Genomic DNA, 21,403 nt, shown 5'->3' on the forward strand with positions numbered 1-21,403 from the left:
ATGGTACGGTGCCATCTGGAACCCCGAAATAGCTCTGTCTTCTTGTTTTATTCAGGCGGTAATCCAGTAAGGACTGTGTGTTCTAGTTAAGAGACATTTGATGATGATATGAGCACATCTGCATTGTACTCAAGCACTTATGAAACAGACATTCTGTCAGCTTTGACATCAGAAACAACTATATGATAATATATCAAGTCACTGTCCTTTCAGTTGCCTTATTTCCAGTAGTAATAGTTTCAATATTTTTCAAAAGTGCATTCATTTGGCTATACAGTCAAAATAAAGAGATTTTACACACTCAGAAATAAAGGTACAAAAACTGTCACTGGGGTGCTACCTTTTCAAAAGGTACAATTTTGTACCATGTAGGTGGACATCAGTTCCTTTAGGCTACAGTTTTGTACTTTTATGGTTCACTTTTGTACCTTTAAGGTACTATGAGGTACACATTTGTACTTTTTAAGTATTGATATGTGCCTTTATGGAATAAAAATGTACCTTTAGTCATGGTGCAGCCTACACACACTCCTAAAGACCTTTCTGTAGTTTTTTGCCATTTTGAAAACGATGACATTCATGATTTTTTCACTGAACGTTGGAGAGATGTAGCCTACTTTAGTGATGTGAGAAACTGAAATACGTTTATGAAATACACTTAATAACGAACTTTACTTTGACAATGTGATGATCTGTCCCTAATGTTATATTCGAAGAAGCTGGAAAAAAGGACTGAAACATCAATTGGTCATTCGCAAAGAAAATCCTGAGTGGAACAAGTTGCTGGTATGGGAATTCATTATTGTTGTAAGAAAACCAGCAACATAAATAATTTATATAATTGCAACCCTGAAATTACGCAGATGCCCTCTGGCAATCAGTGGTGGAAAGAGTACTGAAAAATCATACTCAAGTAAAAGTACCATTACTTGCTCAAAACTGTAGTACAAGTAGAGTAAAAGTATCTGTTGTAAATATTACTCAAAGTATGAGTAAAAATTAGACATCTAAGTCAGGAGTAGAGTAGTGAGTAGTGAGTACTACACTGTAAAAAGCTAATGCATTTACATGTAATTTGTGGATGTGTGTAAACGTAACATTCTGTAGTGCATTTAGTTATTGCCCAGCAGGCCCACAACGTCATAAGATGTTAATATTAGGTTAGATTTAGGTTGTGATGTCAGTTGACCAAAATTCAATGTCTAGTCAGCATCTAAGGACAACGTTATTTTTATGTCCAACAATGTCATCAAATGATGTTGATATTTGGTTGATTTTAGATTGTTAAAAAGTGACCAAAATCCAATGTTGAGCCAACATCTTAAACCAACGTCATATTTATACATATTGAACGTCATAGTGGTAACGTCCAAACAACATCAAGCTGTAACATCATTAGATGTTGACATTTGGTTGATTTTAGGTTGTTAGAAAGTGACTAAAATCAACGTCCAGCCAACATCTTAAACCAACGTCATATTGATAGATATTGAACATCATAGTGGTAACGTAAAAACAACGTCAAGTTGTAACATCATTAGATGTTGATATTTGGTTGATTTTAGGTTGTTAGAAAGTGACCAAAATCCAACGTTCAGTCAACATCTTAAACCAACGCCATATTGATGTCAAATACTGATATTTATTCATCAGGTATGGCAACCAAAACCCAATGTCTGATAGACGTCATAGTGGTAAGGTCCACAAAATGTCAAGCTGTAACATCATCAGACATTGATATTTGGTTGATTTTAGGTTAGATGTTGGACATAGACGTTGACCTGACGTTAAGTTCTGACGTCAACCCAATGCAATGTAAAAAATGCAATGTCCATGACATTAGGGTACAACGTCAATCTGAAGTCAGAAGTCATGTTGATGTCTTGTGCCTGCTGGGTGCTTAAGGCCATTTTTGTCATCACACAGTAAACATCCCTCATCTTCCCACCAGTGACATGTATCTAAACCGTCTCTGGGTCAATGCGTGTAAAGATTTTATTCTTGTCCACTTCTTGGACACTTTTAATGCTTCCAAACAGTTTGCTGTAATTATAAATCGCCCATGACTTGAGGTAGTTCATTATGATGCGATTTACCTTCTGTGTGCGATCTGATTGGACAGGAAACACAGGACTGATTTTTCTAATCGCCATAGACAAGAAAAAAATAAAGTAGTGACTGCAGGTTTAAAGAAAGTAGTGGAATAAAAGTACCAATACAGCACTAAAAATGTACTCAAGAGAAAGTAAAAGTACACATTTTAAAAACTATTTAGTAAATTACAATTCCTGAGAAAAACTACTTAATTATAGTAGTTTGAGTATTTGTGATTAGTTACTTTACACCACTGCTAGCCATTGGTTTAAAGGGACAGTTCCAATTTATATTTGCGCTGCTGACTCTTCTAAAGGCAGTTTCGAAGTGACTCAAACTGCAGTTCATCAACTGGACACTTGAGGCTGGCTCCAAATGGGAGTCAATCCCATAGACTCCCCATGCTAAAATTCCCAACTTTACAGCAGTTTTTTGGTACAAGCCTGGTATGAAAATGATTTTGGTGTATATAAATGTTACTAATTAAGCCTTAATACTATTAGGCCCTAAAGTTCTGCATAAGGGTGACACAGTGGCTCAGTGGTTAGCACTGTCACCTCACAGCAAGAAGTTCGATGGTTCAAGTCCTGGCTGGATCAGCTGGCATTTATGTGTGGAGTTTGCATGTTCTCCCCGTGTTTGCCTGGGTTTCCTCCAGGTGCTCCAGTTTCCACTGTCCAAAGATATGCGCTATAGGTGAATTGAATAAACTAAATTGGCCGTAGTGTAAAAAGAGTGTGAAAGAGGATGTTTCCCAGTACTGGGTTGTCGCTGGCAGGGCATCCGCTGTGTAAGACATATGCTGGATAAGTTGGTGGTTAATTTCAGTGTTGTGACTCCTGATGAATAAAGGGACTCAGCTGAAAAGAAAATGAATGAATTCTGCATAATTTATAACTCAATGGCTCAATGCATTTAATGAAACGTTAAGCGTTTCACCCTAAGGAAAAAACAATCAAATGAAAATGGTATCTCTAGCACCCACACCCCACCTCTTTACCCAGAAACGATGTGTGGTTGGCACGATGACACAGTAACAAAATATTGATGGCTGTGGCTCTACCTACTTGTAACTTTATTTGCACTCTTCAGAAAACTATGGGTGATGTCACCGGCATATTCATATTGTTTTAAAATCTATGCTTTTTCTACAGTAAACCATTAAACGAGAATTCACCATGGTTTTATTTCAAATAAAATAAAAAAAACAAACAAGATGTCATTAAACCATAGTGACCAACATTTAGCCATGTTATAACTGTGGTTAAAATAAATGCAAGACAATGGCAGTACATGTTCCACAATGAACACATTCCCAAAGCAGACTTGAAATTTTAGTTTACATTGAAAATCACGCAGCACAGCATGATTGAGTTAAGTCTGTCTGCCACATGTTAAACAGTTCATTTCAGTATAGTAAATTAATGTAAACAGTTTATTCCCAAAACCAGTACAAACTAGTACAAACCAACACAGATATAAATGACATTTAAAAAATATATTCCAATAGAAAACAATATATTCATCATAAATAATTGGTCTTAAATTAGTTTTTATTGTATTTTTGATGGCGATGCAGTGGCGCAGTAGGTAGGGCTGTCGCCTCACAGCAAGAAGGTCGCTGGTTTGAGCCTCGGCTGGGTCAGTTGGTGTTTCTGTGTGGAGTTTGCATGTTCTCCCTGTGTTCGTGTGGGTTTCCTCCAGGTGCTCCAGTTTCCCCCACGGTCCAAAGACATGCGGTACAGGTGAATTGGGTAGGCTAAATTGTCCGTAGTGTATGTGTGTGAATGAGTGTGTATGGATGTTTCCCAGAGATGGGTTGCAGCTGGATGGGCATCCACTGCGTAAAACATGCTGGATAAGTTGGCAGTTCATTCTGCTGTTGCGACCCCGGATTAATAAAGGGACTAAGCCGAAAATAAATGAATGAATTACATGTTGTAAATGAATCTGATTTTCAAAAATGTAAATACTGCCACTCTACGGGCTGAGAACAATGCAGAAGACATCAGCAAGACATCAAATCAAGGCAAAAACAGACGCAGCTTGACTCATGTATTCAGCATTGAACTCCATTCTGTTATTAATGGGATTGTTTCTGTTTTTACTGTTAAAACTTTATTATAAAAAATACTGCATTAGTTAATATGAAGCAATGATTTCTAGTTATTTTAAAATATTAATAATTACCCAACTTTAATGTAATACAGTTTGGTATATACCTCAATCAAGTTTGGTTTTCAGCCTTTCATAAGAAAACGTTTGGGCACCCCTGATTTAAGCTATATAAAATATAATAATCTGCATAAAAGTCTGACTCTGACTCTGCAAAACAATTACTCATTCCACACACTCTTAAACAATTAGAGGATGAAGTCACACCAATGGGTGTTTCATGCCAAACTATAAATAATTAAAGACTGAAGTCACACAGTTGGTCCACGGACACAGATTAGTAAACTGATACAAATATGTAATGCCGACAGAATGTGAAACAGGGCCAGAGGAGGCTGGCGGAATTTCTGAACTTTGTGGGATGGGTGGGGTCTTGTCCACATGAAAAAGCTCCCCCCAGGGAGTGCCGGGAACTTAAATAAATATGCAATCAGTGATTTCAGAACTGAGTCTAACATTTGTTTCAAATTAGATCCAGTTTTGTGTTCCTCCCTCTGCATAGGCATTGTTGATATAGGCAGTAACACTTGAGCAAACACACACTTTTGTGTGACAAGAACTGACAGGTGTTTTTGCTATGAGAGTTGAACACAAAGGGAATATCAGTCCTTCCAGGATTTTCCAGGGACATTTATTACAATAACAGTACATAAACAATGGTGTATTAATATGTAAACTAAACATTACTTAATTGTGAATTAATGATGAGTTAAAGTGCACGCTAATCATGAACTAACTTTAACTACGACATAAGTCACATAAGTTCATGTGTGAATAATGGCTACCTTAATTACTTTTTAGTACACATTGTTAACTAATGTATTAATTAGCATTTAAGTTTAAAGGGCACCTATTTTATCCCTTTTACAAGATGTAAGAAATGCCTTTGGTGTCTCCAGAATGTGTCTGGAAAGTTTCAGCTCAAAATACTCATCAGATTATTTATTATAGCCTCCAGAATTTGCTCATTTTGGTGTCTGAATATACTGTAGCTGTTTTTGTAGCCTGTGTTTTTAAATTCAAATGAGCTGCTTCTCCCCGCCCACCGTTCCCAGGTACGCGTCTGCATCTCATCATGCGTTACATCTGATAAACAGCAGTCAGTGACAGAGACAGATTCGGATGAAGCTGAAATACAGCCCAATAGTCAAAAATAACAAGTATGTTTACTTCATGTGTTTATGGTGGAGTTAGTTCAAGCCTTTCTGAAAGGATGAGTCTCACACATTATTATTATAGAGGTAAAAAATTAGATAGAATTAGAATTTTACTGTCTTAATTACAAACATGCTCTGTTTTAAAAATGTTTTAAACTTAAAAATGTTATAAAAATCACAGAGAGTTGTAACAAATATTTTAATCCCATTTTATTTGCAAAAAAATGTTCTGTGGACATGTGTTTACATGTTATTATAGAAACATGGCGTCTGTCAATCAATTTGGTGGGTGGGGAAAACTGCACACCTACATCACATTGCGGTAAGCCTCAAAATTATTGGGATTTGAGTCCTATTTTAACGTCAAGAAATTAAAAAAAGAGACTTGTGGGTTTCTATTACTCTAATTTGACTGTGGACACACTATATCTACACACAGTTCTGTCCACACAACTTACTAAAGTTGATTTTCCTGATATGTGCCCTTTAATCTAAATGTAACCATAAACGCACGAGCTGTTAATGGATAATGATGTCATGACTTTACTTTAAGGGGCACATCATCATTAACTCATCCTTAACTTTTCATGAACTTTTCAAGTGTGTTCAAGTGTAAACTGTTGATGTTGACGTTGACAGAACACATTTCTATTGTTATTCAGTGTAAACGCATTAGAGGGACATGCAAGGAGATCATGAGTAGTTAAGAATGGGTTAATGATGATGTGCCCCTTCAGGTAAAGTCATGATATAATTCTACATTAACATGAGTTCATGATGGTTAAATTAAGCATAAACTAACATTTATTAACAAACAATTATATTCAATTCAATTCATGTTTATTTATATAGCACTTTTACAGTGTAGATTGTGTCAAAGCAGCTTATAGTGAATTAAAACAGAGTCAGTTCAGTTTTCAGAGTTGAAGTTCAGTTCAATTTAGTTCAGTTCAGTGTGGTTTAATATTCACTGCTGAGAGCCCAAACACTGAAGAGCCTGAACTATGCAAGCCAGTGGCGACAGCGGCGAGGAAAAAACTTCACCAATTGGCAAAAGTGAAGGATAAAAAACTTCGAGAGAAACCAGGCTCAGTTGGGCACGACCATTTCTCCTACCGCCAAACGTCTTGTGCAGAGCTGCAGTCTAGGTACCGGAGGCTGGAAAACGCTGTACGCCAGTGAAGACTCGTCTGTCCCTGGAGTCTCATTGGAATAAGACTCATGCTCTCCACTCCTCCAAAACCACCACAGCAGCTGCTCAGGATACGGCTTGGTCCAGGATTGTGGAAACCTTAAGATCATCTCTTCACAAGTCTTGGATCGCATCAGTGGCACCGCATAATCTGATGCCTTGAGTATATGCTTTACTAAAAAGATAGGTCTTTAATCTAGTTTTGAACTGTGAGTGTGTGTCTGAGCCTCTAACATTATCATGAAGGCTATTGCAGATTTTAGGAGCCATAAATGAGAAGGCTTGACCTCCTTGACTCGACTTTGCTATTCTAGGTATTACCAGAAGCCCTGAGTTTTGAGATCTTAAAGAGCGGGTTGGATTGTAGCGAGACAGAATGTTGGTTAGATAAACAGGAGCTAGATTATTTAAAGCTTTATAGGTAAGAAGCAATATTTTAAATTCAATACGAAACTTAACAGGCAGCCAGTGTAAGGAAGATAAAATTGGGGTGATGTGATCATATTTTCTAGACCTGGTACGAGCTTTGGCAGCTGCATTTTGTACTAGCTAAAGTTTATTAATAGAGGATTCTGGGCAACCAGCGAACAGATCATTACAGTAATCCAGCCTAGAAGTTATAAAAGCATGAACCAGCATTTCTGCATCTGAGATGGATAGCATACTTCATAACTTAGCAATATTTCTCAGACAAAAGAAGGCAGACTGTCTAATATAACACCCAGATCTTTTATAGTAGAGCTAATGCTAACTTTGCAGCCCTCTAATTGCAGGTCGAGTAATTACTAATGGCTACCTTGACTACTAACAAGTAACTAAGGTAGCCATTCTTCACACATGTACTCATGTGACTCATGTTGTAGTTAGTTAGGCTAGTTCATGATTAGTGCATGCATTAACTCATTGTTAGTTCATAATATTGTAATGTTTAGTTTACATATTAACACATTATTATTCATGTACTGTTATTGTAAAGTGTTACATTTTTTACATATTTACAGCCTTAAATACAGATTTTGTGATGGCTCATCTCAAAACTAATGATATTTTTGTCTCAGTTCTTGTGTTTTGCTGTGAAAATACACAAAATATCTTTCTTTTTGTGATCTCAAGAACCATTGGACACGCAGAATCATGGTGGGACTGTTTAATGGTAGATAAAACTGTAATACAAACATAAATCTAGGAAACCTTGCTTTAAAAACAACTCAGTTTAAAGGATGTCAGGGTGTTTATCATGTAAAATACTTACAAACAAGAAAATACAATTTTAAGTGACAAAAAATGCTTCCGTTATTTGGCTCTACTGGACATAAAAATTATTTCCATGCATCTTTCTGAAAATTAGACCTGTGTGTGTGAAACGGATCATTTTTCATCTAGTATTGTTTAACAGTGCCACCTGCTGCATACTTAATATCATACACAGAATGAATAGTTGATTGATTCCATCTACAGTAGAAGATGAGTGACTCCTTGATGTATCAAACATTTATTTATCTGAGGAGATGCGTGTTCCCAAAGGGTCTCCATGGCATGCTGCTTTCTGACATCCAGCAATTATTTATAGGCTTTCCTAGAATAGCACACATGAATGGAAGCCTAACATGTATAGTGACATACTGTTATATAATTGTTTTTAATGATTTGTTAAGTATATGTATATAATTCATTTAAAATAAAATGTTAATTTAAATGACTTAGTTTTAGTGTTAAATTAAATAACATTTGAACCCTGGTGTACACCAAACCCCTGTACTGAGAGAGCTGTTGTGGAAAAATTAAATCTCAGTCCACCCTTAAACATACTCTTGTGTAGTTCAATTGGAAATGGGCACGTTAAATTGACAGTATAAATAGGTGTGAACGCTGCCATCTGAATCCTGATTTATACTAAACAATCTTTACACTAAGATCACTGGTGGGGTTCAACTGAAACATTATTGCTAAACAATTAATTTGAGTAAATGTACACCAGACAGAGTATACCAAGACTGAAACAATGCTTCCAGCTTAACTCTGGTGCAGTATGATTATCTTGGTTCTATTGGTTCACACAAACAAGAAAAGAAACTTTTTCCAATGAAACCTAAAAATGGCCTGTGCACTAGGGTTCAGACATACTTTTACAAATAAACTACACTGCTAGACATTGGCACAATGTTACAGTTATTTACTGCAAAAACGCCAACATATCACATACATTCTTTACAGTTCACTACTGTAATATGCACTGCATTGTGAGTCATTTTAAAACTTTTACAGTAACTTATCAGGAATTTGCGGTATTCTACTGTAATCAAAGTAACTGTAATCAAGTACTGCTACTGTAGTTGAAGACAAAATGAGACAGTAAATGAAAAACAAAATACTCACTTGTGTGGAATTGATTAAATTCAATAGCAAATACTAAAAATAAAGGTTTTGTACTGCTAGTGTAAAATGTAAATAAATTACAGTAAAAGTTCTGTGAAAATTAATACTGTAAAATTAAAATGTGGTAAAGGACATTTGACCATAAAAAGAATTTGCGGTAAGGCTAATTTAAAAATGAAATTGTGGTAGGGCCCTGCTACTGAAAAACACTTTTACGGTTTAATTACTGTAAAGGGTCAGTTGCGGTAACTTGTTGGCAACAGTTACCACAAAAATACAATAAAATGTTTTTTGATAGTGTTTTGTTTTGAAGAAATGACTGCTATGTGAACAAAATTAGCATATTTACATTTTTAACCAGTCAAATTTAGCTGTGGCCGTGGCTACCCTGAGTGGGACTAAAATAATAATAAATCAATATTTGGGTGATAAGGCTGATTAAAAGAAGTTTGTAAACTCCATGTTAGAAAAGGAACATTCGTCCCTTTATTAATCCGCGGTCGCCACAGCGGAATGAACCGCCACTTATCCAGCATATGTTTTTTTACGCAGCGCATGCCCTTCCAGCCACAATCCATCTCTGGGAAACACCCATACACACTCATTTAGAAAAGGAACAATTTGTTTTAATCAAACCAAAGTTCATTTATTAAATTTCCTTCAGTTTAGTCCCTTTATTCATCAGGGGTCGCCACAGCGGAATGAACCTCCAACTTATCCAGGATATGTTTAACGCAGCGGATGCCCTCCAGCTGCAACTCATCACTGGAAAAACGGCCAATTTATCTTATTCAATTCACCTATACCCAGCCGGGACTCGAACCAGCGACAATCTTGCTGTGGGGTGACAGTGTTTAATCGCAAAATTATACTACATCATATAAGACTTTTTTTTTCTTGGTTTTGAATGTTTAGGTTTGGTATTAAAAGCAACAGTGTATAGATGCAAACCACCCACTTTACCTAGGCTTAGTACCTGATTTATCAGGGGTCGACACAGCGGAATGAACCACCATTTATATGTTTTATGCGGCGGATGCCCTTCCAGCAGCAATATGCAAACCAGACTTGCATATTTAAATGTTAGATCAGCAAGATTTCACTGTGGGCGTGGCTGCTCTGCATATAGTGAGGCATAAAATAAAAATAAAGCAAAATGTGGGCGATGAAGCAGATTAAAAAATACAAAAAGGTTTTTGTGGGTGGTCACTGTATGTTAGAAATGTAGGATTGGTCCTAAAAATGACACTGGTGCGAATATATCACAATCTTAAACCCAGCTGAGGCTGGGAAAAACACAAAAATATAATAACACATTACTTTCCTTAAAAAAAGAAACAGATTCAGTTCATTTTTTTTACAAGATTGTAAAATTTTCAATTGTAAATTTACATATATTTTTAAGATAGAACCTAAAAAATGGTGTACACCAGGGTTTAGACAGCAGCGTTCACACTTCTTCAAATAAACTGCACAAACAGAACACTTGTAGTTTTGTTTTAATTGACCATTAAAGATGTTTTTTGTTATTGTTTTGTTTTATAATTTTAGATTTGGTCTTAAAAATGATTGCTATGTGAATGATATATGTGAATCAGTAGTGTCCGGCATATAATCCCATTTTGAAAACGTATATTTGTTTCCTTTTCTCAGTAAATATGGGTAGTATATATTGGTGCATTTGAACAAAACAGATTTATTAAACAGATATATTTATTAAAATAATATATTAATCACAGAACATCTTACGAAATGGAAGATAATACATTTAAATTCATGCAAATTATTGTAAAATAAAAAATTCAAACTACGAGATTTCAACCCAATTGTATAGATTTTTTTGTTTCTCTTGATTTTTGCTATTTTTGAAAAATATATTTAATATTGTTCCCTAACATAAATTTGGGCTACTAATTTTTGAACCAAAATTGTAGGTTATTTTGTTAGATAAGCTCCAGATTTGGCTTCAGTACTGACTAATCTAATGTGTATGCACAAATATAATATTGTAAAGCATCCAATAGAAAATATTCATTTAGATGAGAGATTTGTGGGGGATGTACTCATATATGCTGAGCAATGTATTTACATTTTGGACCTGATTCCACTGCGAGAGGGGCTTCCCTGAGTGTGTCTAATAAAATAATAAATCAATATCTGAGTGATAATTAAAAGAAGATTGTTAACTCCATGCTAGAAAAGGCACAATTTGTTTTAATCAAACCCAAGTTTCATCACAAAATTACACATTAAAGACGTTTTTTCCTTGACTTATCAGGGGTCGACACAGTGGAATGAACCGCCAATTACCATATGTTTTTTTTTCCAGCCATGCAAACCAGACTTGCATATTTAAATTTTAGATTAGTCAGATTTCACTGTGGGCGTGGCTACACTGCATATAGTGTGGCATAAAATAAAAAAGAAGCAAATGTTGGATTAAAATGAGGCAACTTTTTGTTTAATCAAACTCAAGCTCTGTAAAAAAAACAATGGCCTTTTGAGGGTGGTCACATGTTGGAAATGTAGGTTTGGTCCTAAAAATGACTCGGGTGCGAATGCTGCACAAACCCGACATGCCTATTCAAAATTTGGACCAGTCATATATTAAGGTGGGCGTGGCCACCCTGCGCAATGCGACTAATATTAAAGGTAATACAATTTTCTCCGATGCAGAAGGAGTTAAGAAGAGTTCGTTACTGTGAAAGGATAAACAGACAATATAAAATACCAGAAAACTCACATTCTTATATGCCAAAATAACATCTAAATATTAATAAAGAAAATATGTACATGTGCAAAGAAAGTGTAACCGAGTCAAAAGTAGCAGACAGATGGTGCGATCTGTAGTGGGATGGTTTGGGGGCAGGGAGGGTATTTACTGGTGTATAATCCGCTCTGATGTCACTGTATGCCGAAGGAGGGGTCTGAGATCCGCCGCTCCGCTCACTTTAATCCCACTGTTGATAAGAACAACCGACGGAGATGAAGGCGAGCCGAGGAGGCTTTCTCCAGCGATGCTTTTCATAACAGGTAAGTACAGCGGATGAATGATACTGTAAGCAGCTGTTTGTCGTGTTATGTCGTGTTTTCCGGGCGGTCCTCGATCGCTGCTGCACCTGCTGGATAATTCACTGGGGAGGGATGTGTTTGCCAAAGCGCAGGCCCGTTACGCTAAGAAATAACAGCGTTTTAACTTTTATTACCTAGGGAAAGTTTTTAAATAACACCATTTGCTCATATTTTTTCTTTTACTTGGTGTTTAATCGAAAAACAAGCACTACGATAGAGGCGGCGAAATATGTCGTGGGTAGCGGTTTCTACCTGTACGTGACTGCAGCAGTGAATAATAAATACAGTCATCGACAGACGCGATATTTAAAGCAATGCGGTTTTATTTTAAAGGCTCTGGTTATAAAGTCACTGCTTTTAGATGTGTATCTGTGATATTTAGATGATAATGTCTCTAATATGTCTGTAATATTCACAGAAAATGTCACACCTGTTTTGTTATGTAGCCTACAGTTAAAATACAGTTGATTTAACAGAACATTATTTGAGACTACATAATAGGCCTACGTTTTGCTTTAATTTGTAAAAAGTATGGTAAATGTAAAGATTTATAGTAAAAAAGATTGTTTGTAGAATAGGCTACATGTAGAATAGACCATGGTAATTATTGTTATTACTTTTTAATGAATGAAGGACTATTATACATCTGCACCACAATTTACAGAAAACACTAAAGAAAATATAAATCAGTGTAACAATAGTTTATGTACCAAATTTTATTTATTGAAAATAATAAAATAGTCACATTTAATTTGATCAAATATCGTTACAGTGTGTCTATTTTAACATTGTCATTAACTCTTGTGGAAATAAAATTTGATACATAAACTATTGTTACACTTAATTATATTTTCTTTGGTGTTTTCTGTAAATTGTGGTGCAAATGTATAATAATAATGTATAATATATTAAATATCATATTTGATTGTATTTTCATAAAAATCTAGCCTATTTTAGCACTATACACATTAAAGTGTTTTAATTTAAGTATCTTTACAGAAATATTTCCACATTTATTGATTAAACATGTTTTAAATGCCTATTAATTTTAATCCATTATATGACTTTCTGTTTTACAGCCTGTATTATTATTATTATGCATGGGACGATAACCGTTTTCAAGGTTTGAAAACTTGCAACATTTTCTGCTATACCGTTCCTAAGATAGTTGTAATTTTATATAATTTTTTTATTTACATTTTTTAAATTTGTTTCTTTTTTAGAGAAGAGTATAAACGGAGGTCGGAGCCAGCTCCAAGTGGGTGGGACTTGAGCTCCAAGTGGAGTTTTTATTTATTTAATGCCTTGTACATTACATGAAGTCCACTATTGCGCTTTATGAATGTCTACACCTACCTCAACCTCACTGTAACCTGATGTGTTTTATTCATATCTGCTCCCCCTACACCACCTAAACCCAACCTACTTGTGGTTTAAGTCCCTCCCACTTGGAGGTTACCCAACCTATATGTGGTGCAATCCCTCCTACTTGGAGGTCTCCGGGCAGCAGCGATCCCTACTTGGTTTTTTAGGACAACAGTATCTTCTGCAGAAAAGATATCCAAAGATGCCGTTTTAAATTGTAAAGAATTCTGTGATTCATTTGAATTATTTAGTCTGACATGTTTACTGCTCCAAAATATTTTAAATGTTTCTCAAAATAAAACACATTGTATTTAATGGGGGAAAAGTTTTTTTTTTTTACCCAGACATTTATAAAGAATATATGAAGAGTTTAGATGCAAAAACCTCTTAAAGCCATCTGATATTTTCTTCTAAAATTCTCTGACTCCTGTGTGTAGGCTCAGTAATTTTACTTTTATAGAGACGAATAAATTATTTACATTGCCTTTAAAGTGAAATAACTGAACATAAACATAGGTGGCTGACAAAAATGGTCATTTTAGGATAACAATTCAAGTGGCATTTAGAGGTTTTTGCATCTAAACCTTTTATATTGTAGAGCAGTACTATATTGTATCACAAAACCGTAAAACCGTGATATTTTTATCCAAGATTATCATACCATCAAAATCTTATACCGGCCCACTCCTAATTATTATGTGAGTAAATAGAGTTGTTCAGTTTTACTGATATTAGATTCAAACACACTGTTATGTACTGCAGAATTTACAGGCACCAAAGGTCCTCTATAGCCAAGGGCAGAAACATTGTGATTATATTCTTTACAGCAAACCACAGCTGGCAGTTTTTTATTTGACATAACAGGATTTTGTCAGTTACAGTGGGATTTAGTGAATTTATCGATTACAGTGAAACTCACTGTACATTAAATCTGCTAGGCTCAATGTACCTGTTGTACATTTAACCTAATGCTATTAAATAATTATGTCTCATGCACTTGTAAAAGTAATTGTAGAATAGCAAATAAATTGCCATCGATTTTTTTATAAAATGGATGGATCCCATTTTTACAATCTGAAAGTGAGTAACACCACCTGTCACCAGAACGGCATCATGACCCTAACATGCATGCGTGCTCTCAGTTGTAAACAATACAAAGCAGTTGCACAGTGAAAGTGCAGATCTCTGTTTAAATAGGGAGGTAAATCCCATGGCTTTGGGTTTTCATGGGAGGTTTGACAGATAAATCTGTTGAACTCCAGGACTGGTGGAGTATGAAGCATGACGGCTGCCCACAGAGAGGCCATCTGTGATAGCGTCATTGCCATAAACTACGTCTCTGCAACGGCGAAAACAAATGTAGAGTGTTACTCTGTCATTCTACAGATACATATTATTACATTAACAGTCATGTTTAGTGCTGTGCAATATGACGATATATAGAGTATGGACAAAATTACACACCATTACAGGAAAGCAGATAGAAACATGAATAAGAACATCCTGAGAAATATGCAATCTTGAAAGTATGACGTTTACATTTTACATTTTATTTTGCAACATTTTTATTTTTATGTTGGCCCTGTATTCATTAGTTTTTGCATAGTGTTTTGCATAAATATTTAATTAATGTTTATTTTATATTGCTAATACATTTTTTTTTTATTTTTTAGTATCTACTTTAAATGTAAAAAAGAAATAGTGGTCAGTATTATATATATATATACCATGAACAATATCACACTTGTAGCAGTGCGATATGGTTGTATATCGGCACTGGTGGCGATCACCAGTGACGATACACAGCCATATTGTACTACTACGAGTGTGATATTGCGTTTATACAACAGTTCATTGGCATAATCATGTATATAAAAAAGAAAATCAAACACAAGGGTCTAAAAATCCGTTTGTACAATGAGCTACTTTCTTCCGCCGTTCATACACATCTACAGCTGACATCAGAACAGTTGCTACTTCACAAACATCACTTTAGATCTAGTATTTGAATGATTCTCTAGCGTAATGTCTAAAGTAATGGCAAAACAGGTGATTTTGCTCACATTTTAAGATTATAAGGCTCAACTGCATGAAATGCCATCAGTCTACAGAGATTTCCCAATATTTCTTTGTTGCAATCGGGAGATCACAATTAGATTAGATCACAAACCAGATTACTGTTGTGTTTGCAATAAGGAAAAACGCTAAACACATGCGGGCATTTCTTTTTTCTTTCTTTTTACTGGACTAGTCTGCAGGAACAAAAACAGGGAGAGGGATCTGGGTGCAGACTCGGTGCAGATGCATTTGAGCTGCATGCAATGCTTTTGAATGGGCTCACATAACCCCACCCCTAACCCTAACCGTCACAGTGATGTCATTAGCTCCATTGAATGCATTGTGTCTGACATTGCATCTCTGAGAGATGCAATCTCAGCTTGCATCATAAAGGCTGCATCCAGATACTATTGAAAACAGGAGATTCATTAGAAACAAACAGATGGCCAACCAAAAAAAAAAAACTCAGGGTTATTCAAATAGTGGCCAACACAAAATACATACATTCCTGATACAAGTCCCGCCTCACACTCAATACACTACAGTTATATGATATAAATACAGCACTACAACATACAAAAGAGACAGATTTACTTAGAAAGTCACCTGTTTAATATTGATTTGATCAGCTGTAGTTAGAAATTATGCAGTTTTTCTCCTCTAAGGGCTTATTATGCAGTCTTTGTCACCATCTTGTGGATCGACAACATCAACCATCTTTGCTCTGCTCAATGACAGGCTGATGGATGCCGACGCGCTGTCTCTCAGAAATTATAAATATTTAAAAATAGGCACTATCCTTATAAATAAACTGTGCAGTTGCAATCTAAACAACTACATTATTGACTAAAAAGCCTTAAAAGTACATTATGTTGTCCAAAAGCAGCAATATTTATTTTATATTACTATTAACTGATTGAATACACAGAAATGGTACTGTATATATTTAGGATATAAGTTTTTAAAAATATAGAATTTTTGTAGGATATAAGTTGACATATTGTGATATGAGATTGTTGCCATATCACCTAGTCACAGCACATTGTTCATTTAAAAACTTATAGTTTACACTGGTTTCAGTCAGCTAATAGTCATAACATTTTTTATTATTATTTACATCCCATACATTGCTTGATTTCCCACACATATTGTAGGATATACTCCTCCCATAACACCTAATGTTTGTGTGTGTCATTCAGGCAGTTCAGCAGCATCTAGACAATGAGCAGTGAGTGGGTGGAGCCATGAGCCATAGGGAGGAGCCAGAGGAGGCAGGCCTCAGAGGACCTCCCCCTCATCGCAGCAAGCAGCCCAATGGGACTCCTTTAGAGGGGGGCCGTCCCAGATGGAGGCCATGCCAGCTTCACAATCCCGATGCAGAAAGCCAAGGCCAGCACCATCATCACTATCATCACCAAGCCCACCAGCATGCTTCTGGATCTAGCCGAGCTCCACCACGTCATCGCAGGCGGCATGTTCCTGGTCAAGCACAACGCAGGCGGGCTGAGAGTGGAGATTCAGAAGCTAGAGCTGGTCAGCAGCCCAAACCGGGGGCGTCAAAACACCACCGAAGTGGAGAGAGACTCCATCAGCACAGATACAGACAACAGCACAAAGATGAAGAACAACTCGTCAAAACTCCTCCAAAAGAGCAAGCTTCAGAACCATTATTATCTCCAGATGATTCTTCTCAAGACTTGCTGACCCCTTCTCCTCAGGATGAGCCAGCCACTGATAGACTGGATGGGAGCAGTCCAGATTTGTCCCATTCCTCTGATACACATGTTGATTATGATCCAGAACCAGAACAACCAGAATCTTCAGTGGATCAGCTGGAGGAGAAGGTTAACTGTGAAGAATCCAAGAATGCCCATGAAGAGGAATTACTAAATGAGAATGAAGTTAAGGACTATTCCACACAGACTCCCGAGGAAGATTATGTTCCACCTAAGATTGCTTCAAAAAGTCGACCTGAAAGTAAAAGAACCAGTCCTCTACGAGTAGATGTCCCACCATTTGCCGCATCTACTCACCAGATGATCAACAAACCTTTTTTTCAGTCTCCACCAAGCTTCCCCGAGAGTCTTCGAAGGTACAATTCTGATCCGAAGTCATACCCTACTTATTTTAACAACAGTTATGCTTGTACAAGAAAGGATAAAGACTTTGATAGTCCTAGATCCCATGATGAAGGTGACCTCTTAGACTCCAGTCCTGAAGCCTACACAGATTCTTATCCAGAGTCTCACACTATAGACACAGAAACAGACCTTAACCCAGCCCTTGAAGAACCTCAAACATATGAAATGAACTACAGCATGACTATGGATGAAAGCGATGACCAGCAGGATCCAGAGGAAGAGCCTGATCCGCATAGCGCAGTGGGCTCCAGGCTCCACCACTACGATGAGCAGTCAGGAGATGAAGCTGAAAGTTTCGGGAGAAGCAGAGCCCAGCTCAGGAAGACCTCAAGCTCAACTAGCCTTTCATTAGAGGTTCATCTCCTAGAGGAGACTTCAGAAATTACTCAAAATTCAACTCATTTGCCGGAAGAAGTCGAGGAAGTACCTGAACAGTCATCCACTCCCATGTCAGATCAAATTACTGAGTCTTGCAGAGCTACGGGTGATGCCGTCTCTTTGGCCATTAGGGATATTAAGGAAGCCATAGAGGAGGTGAAGACCAAGACTGTGCGTTCGCCCTACATGCCTGATAAGATCACAGAGCCAGTGTGGGTGATGAGACAAGACGTGAGCCCTGTTGAGGAGAGCCATCCTCAGATTCATTCATACCCACAGTCTCCATGTCAGCTATCGCAGTCTTCTCCACAGTATGCGGTGAGTGAGCATCAAATAGATCTTTTCTTTTGTTTCATTTGTTGCAAAAACATGGAATGTAAATTTGGTGCATTGGAAGATCTTTGACATTGCTAATGTTAGCCTGATAGCACTGAAAGCATACGTCCCACCTTCTAAATGATATCCAAAGCCAGACCTTTTGAATGCATAAGCATGCACTAGACCAGTGCTTCTCAATCACGTTCCTGGGGGGTTATTACATGCTTTGGATGTCTCCTTTGTCTGTCACAACCATTACTGGTCTTTCAGTCTCTGCTAATGAGCTGATGATCTGAATCAGGTGTGTTTGGTTAAGGAGACAAGGAAAATGTGCATGCTGGGGGTTGAGAAACACTGCACTAGACAACATGAGCACAATACATCACGTAACATTCACCAGAGAGAAAACTTTATAGTACAGTTAGTAATTACAATACAAAAATGTAAAAAAGACGGAAGGTTGTTGATGTTTGCCTGCCATTCACTGTCTGAACTGCATCCATGAACGCGTGATGACTTATTCCTTTCTGCATGAACAGGGTGCAGAGATATATGCAATTGCATATTTTAAAAGGCAGGTAGGACAGACTATAGTATAAAATGTTTTGAATAGACCAAATTTTTTTTGGTCCTGCACCTTTCACGAAATATTAAAAAGCATATAAATATATTTGAACCACTTAATTTAATGATTGCGATCAGGATAGGAAGAGATTTTCAACCACCATAACAAAAAAATTGTTTCTGAAGACAATCACCTATTATGTCTTACAAATATAACAAATACTTTAAAGAAATACAAATGACAAACTACAATTGAAGGGAATTTTAAACTTGTAATTTCCAGTTTTGGAAATATGGAAATTATATTTGGAATTAAAATATTTCAACAGCTAGAAATACGTTTTGGCAGATGTAGTTGCCATAAAAATATTTGTATACATTAATAAAAAAACGGCTGGAAAGTCATGGAATTCCTTTGGTCAACACAAAGTAGACAGCAGGGATAATAATCATAAATATATGCTTTTAGGTATTATTTCATGTTTCCCTAACCCACTTGAAGATTAATTCTTTGTAAATTTACAAAACTGTTGATAATAATAATATGATAGGCATTCTACTGTAAATTAGACAAAAAAAGCTTGTCTTCAGAAAGGAGCAGTTTAGAGAGACCAGATCCTTAAACATCCCATTTCAAATACTGTGAGAAAAGAGTCGATGTGTGTTTTTTGACTCATGATGGATGTAAACATATTGTAGCAGACATCCTAAACAAAGATAGCAACATTTCAAATAGCACAAAAGCCACATTGAATGAGTGTGATGATAATGCAACTGCTGATATTATTCATTAGATGTGCTTCTATTTGTTTTGTACAGGCTCCATTTCAAGATCCTGAACTTCCTTTAGGAGCAGAATCCTCTGGAGTCCTTCATCAAGACCAGGATCAGGACCTCTGTCCCAATGTGCCAAGTGAAGAAGTCAGTTATCATATATGTCTTGCAGCTTACTTATTTAATGATTTAGACCCTTGTATTTATTTTTATTACCTACACTTTTACTGTTATGGTAACAATAAGTTTTATTTTGTTTTTACAGCAAAGGAAAAGTTTGGCCTCTTTCCCCACATATGTGGATGGTGAGTTTAATTAAGTTAAATAAATCTCAAAATACTGTCTACTAATGGCCGATGAGTACATCAGTGTTACTTTTAAAAGTAGTGCATTTTAGTCTTGAATTACCTCTCAAAAAGTAAACTAAATATGTTATTTAGTTACATGTTTGAGGATATTAATGTGTTACTTTGTCATCTGGGCTGGGATTGCTTATTTGAAATGGGCATGGGCCGGTATAAGTTTCTGATGTTATGATAACCTTGGATAAAAATATCCCAGTTTCCCTGTATTGTAATTACTTCTCTAAAATAAGTTCTTAAATTGTCTGGGTAAAAAAAAAATCCTTTTCCCCTATTGATCAAAATCCATTTTCTTTCAGGAAACATTTCTAATATTTTGGACCAATAAACAGTTCAGGCTAAATAATTAAAACAAATAGATATCTGCTCTCTTTATTACTTTCAAAAAAAAAAAAAAAAACCCATAAAAAAACCTTACATACTGCATACCTTAGGAATGGTATAACAGAAAATTTTAGTGGTTTTAAAACCTTGATTTTTCCAAACTGCAGTAAACCTTGAAACTGGTTATCGTCTCATGCCTAATTTGAAACTTCTGTTTTGTACAGCAAAAGTGAATTCGGTGAAGACATTTAGTAAATTTCCTACCATAAATATATCAGAATGTCATTTTTGATTAGTAATGTGCAAGCTAAGAGCTTAATTTGGACAACTTTAAAGGTGATTTTCTTAGCGTTCAGATTTTTTTGAACCATCACATTCCAGATTTTCAAAAAGTTGTATTTGGATGATGACATGGGCATTGCAAGGCCTATTTTAGGGGGGCTGTAGCCCTACCATATTAAACAAACATTTTTTAAGTGTATTACTATTAAATTACTACTTATAAATGTTATATTAGGCTTATATATATATATATTATTATATAATTTTTTTACCTTATAAGGAGCTTATAAGGTTACACGCAACCTCACCCATCATTAGCCCCTTTCGCACATACAGATACAGAAAATTACCGACAATTTTACGGAAAGAGATTGTTTGTGAACAGGCCTTTTTTGAAAATACCGGTAAATTTGTTCCGGCAATTTTCCGGAAAGAGAAGTTGTAACATTACCGGTAATTTGCTGGAATGCTGCTCTGTGTGAACGCAGAAGGAAGATTGCTGGAAAGAACGCGTTCATGCTTAGAACGTGCTGACATGGACATCTACTCCAATCAATCAGACGCATTCACATCCGCACTGTTTGTGAAAATAAACACCTTTAAATACTTCTCCAGACATATTTAGCTGCTGCTTGATAGTCAGGTTATGTTTTTATATTCTTCTTAGTGGCAACTGTGAAAAAAAATTATTGACAAAATGCTTATGATAAACCGGCTTTGCATGTTCTCCCCGTGTTCACGTTGGTTTCCTCCAGGTGCTCTGGTTTCCCC

At 36.2% G+C, this 21,403-nt stretch overlaps 1 protein-coding gene across 2 annotated transcripts in view; it reads left to right on the forward strand.

The window, feature by feature from the left end:
• Positions 1 to 11,927: 11,927 nt before the first annotated feature.
• The window catches only part of apba1b (amyloid beta (A4) precursor protein-binding, family A, member 1b), a 24,364-nt gene continuing 14,888 nt past the window's right edge, over positions 11,928 to 21,403 (forward strand). For both annotated transcript variants that reach the window (XM_056467548.1, XM_056467549.1), the window contains exons 1-4: positions 11,928 to 12,027; positions 16,689 to 18,326; positions 19,710 to 19,811; positions 19,930 to 19,969. In XM_056467548.1, coding sequence (XP_056323523.1) covers positions 16,734 to 18,326; positions 19,710 to 19,811; positions 19,930 to 19,969 — 1,735 coding nt within the window. In that variant the 5' untranslated portion in view covers positions 11,928 to 12,027; positions 16,689 to 16,733. The remainder of the gene's footprint in view (positions 12,028 to 16,688; positions 18,327 to 19,709; positions 19,812 to 19,929; positions 19,970 to 21,403) is intronic.

Source organism: Danio aesculapii, chromosome 10 (genome assembly GCF_903798145.1).
Source record: "Danio aesculapii chromosome 10, fDanAes4.1, whole genome shotgun sequence".
In the NCBI taxonomy this organism is placed as follows: domain Eukaryota; kingdom Metazoa; phylum Chordata; class Actinopteri; order Cypriniformes; family Danionidae; genus Danio; species Danio aesculapii.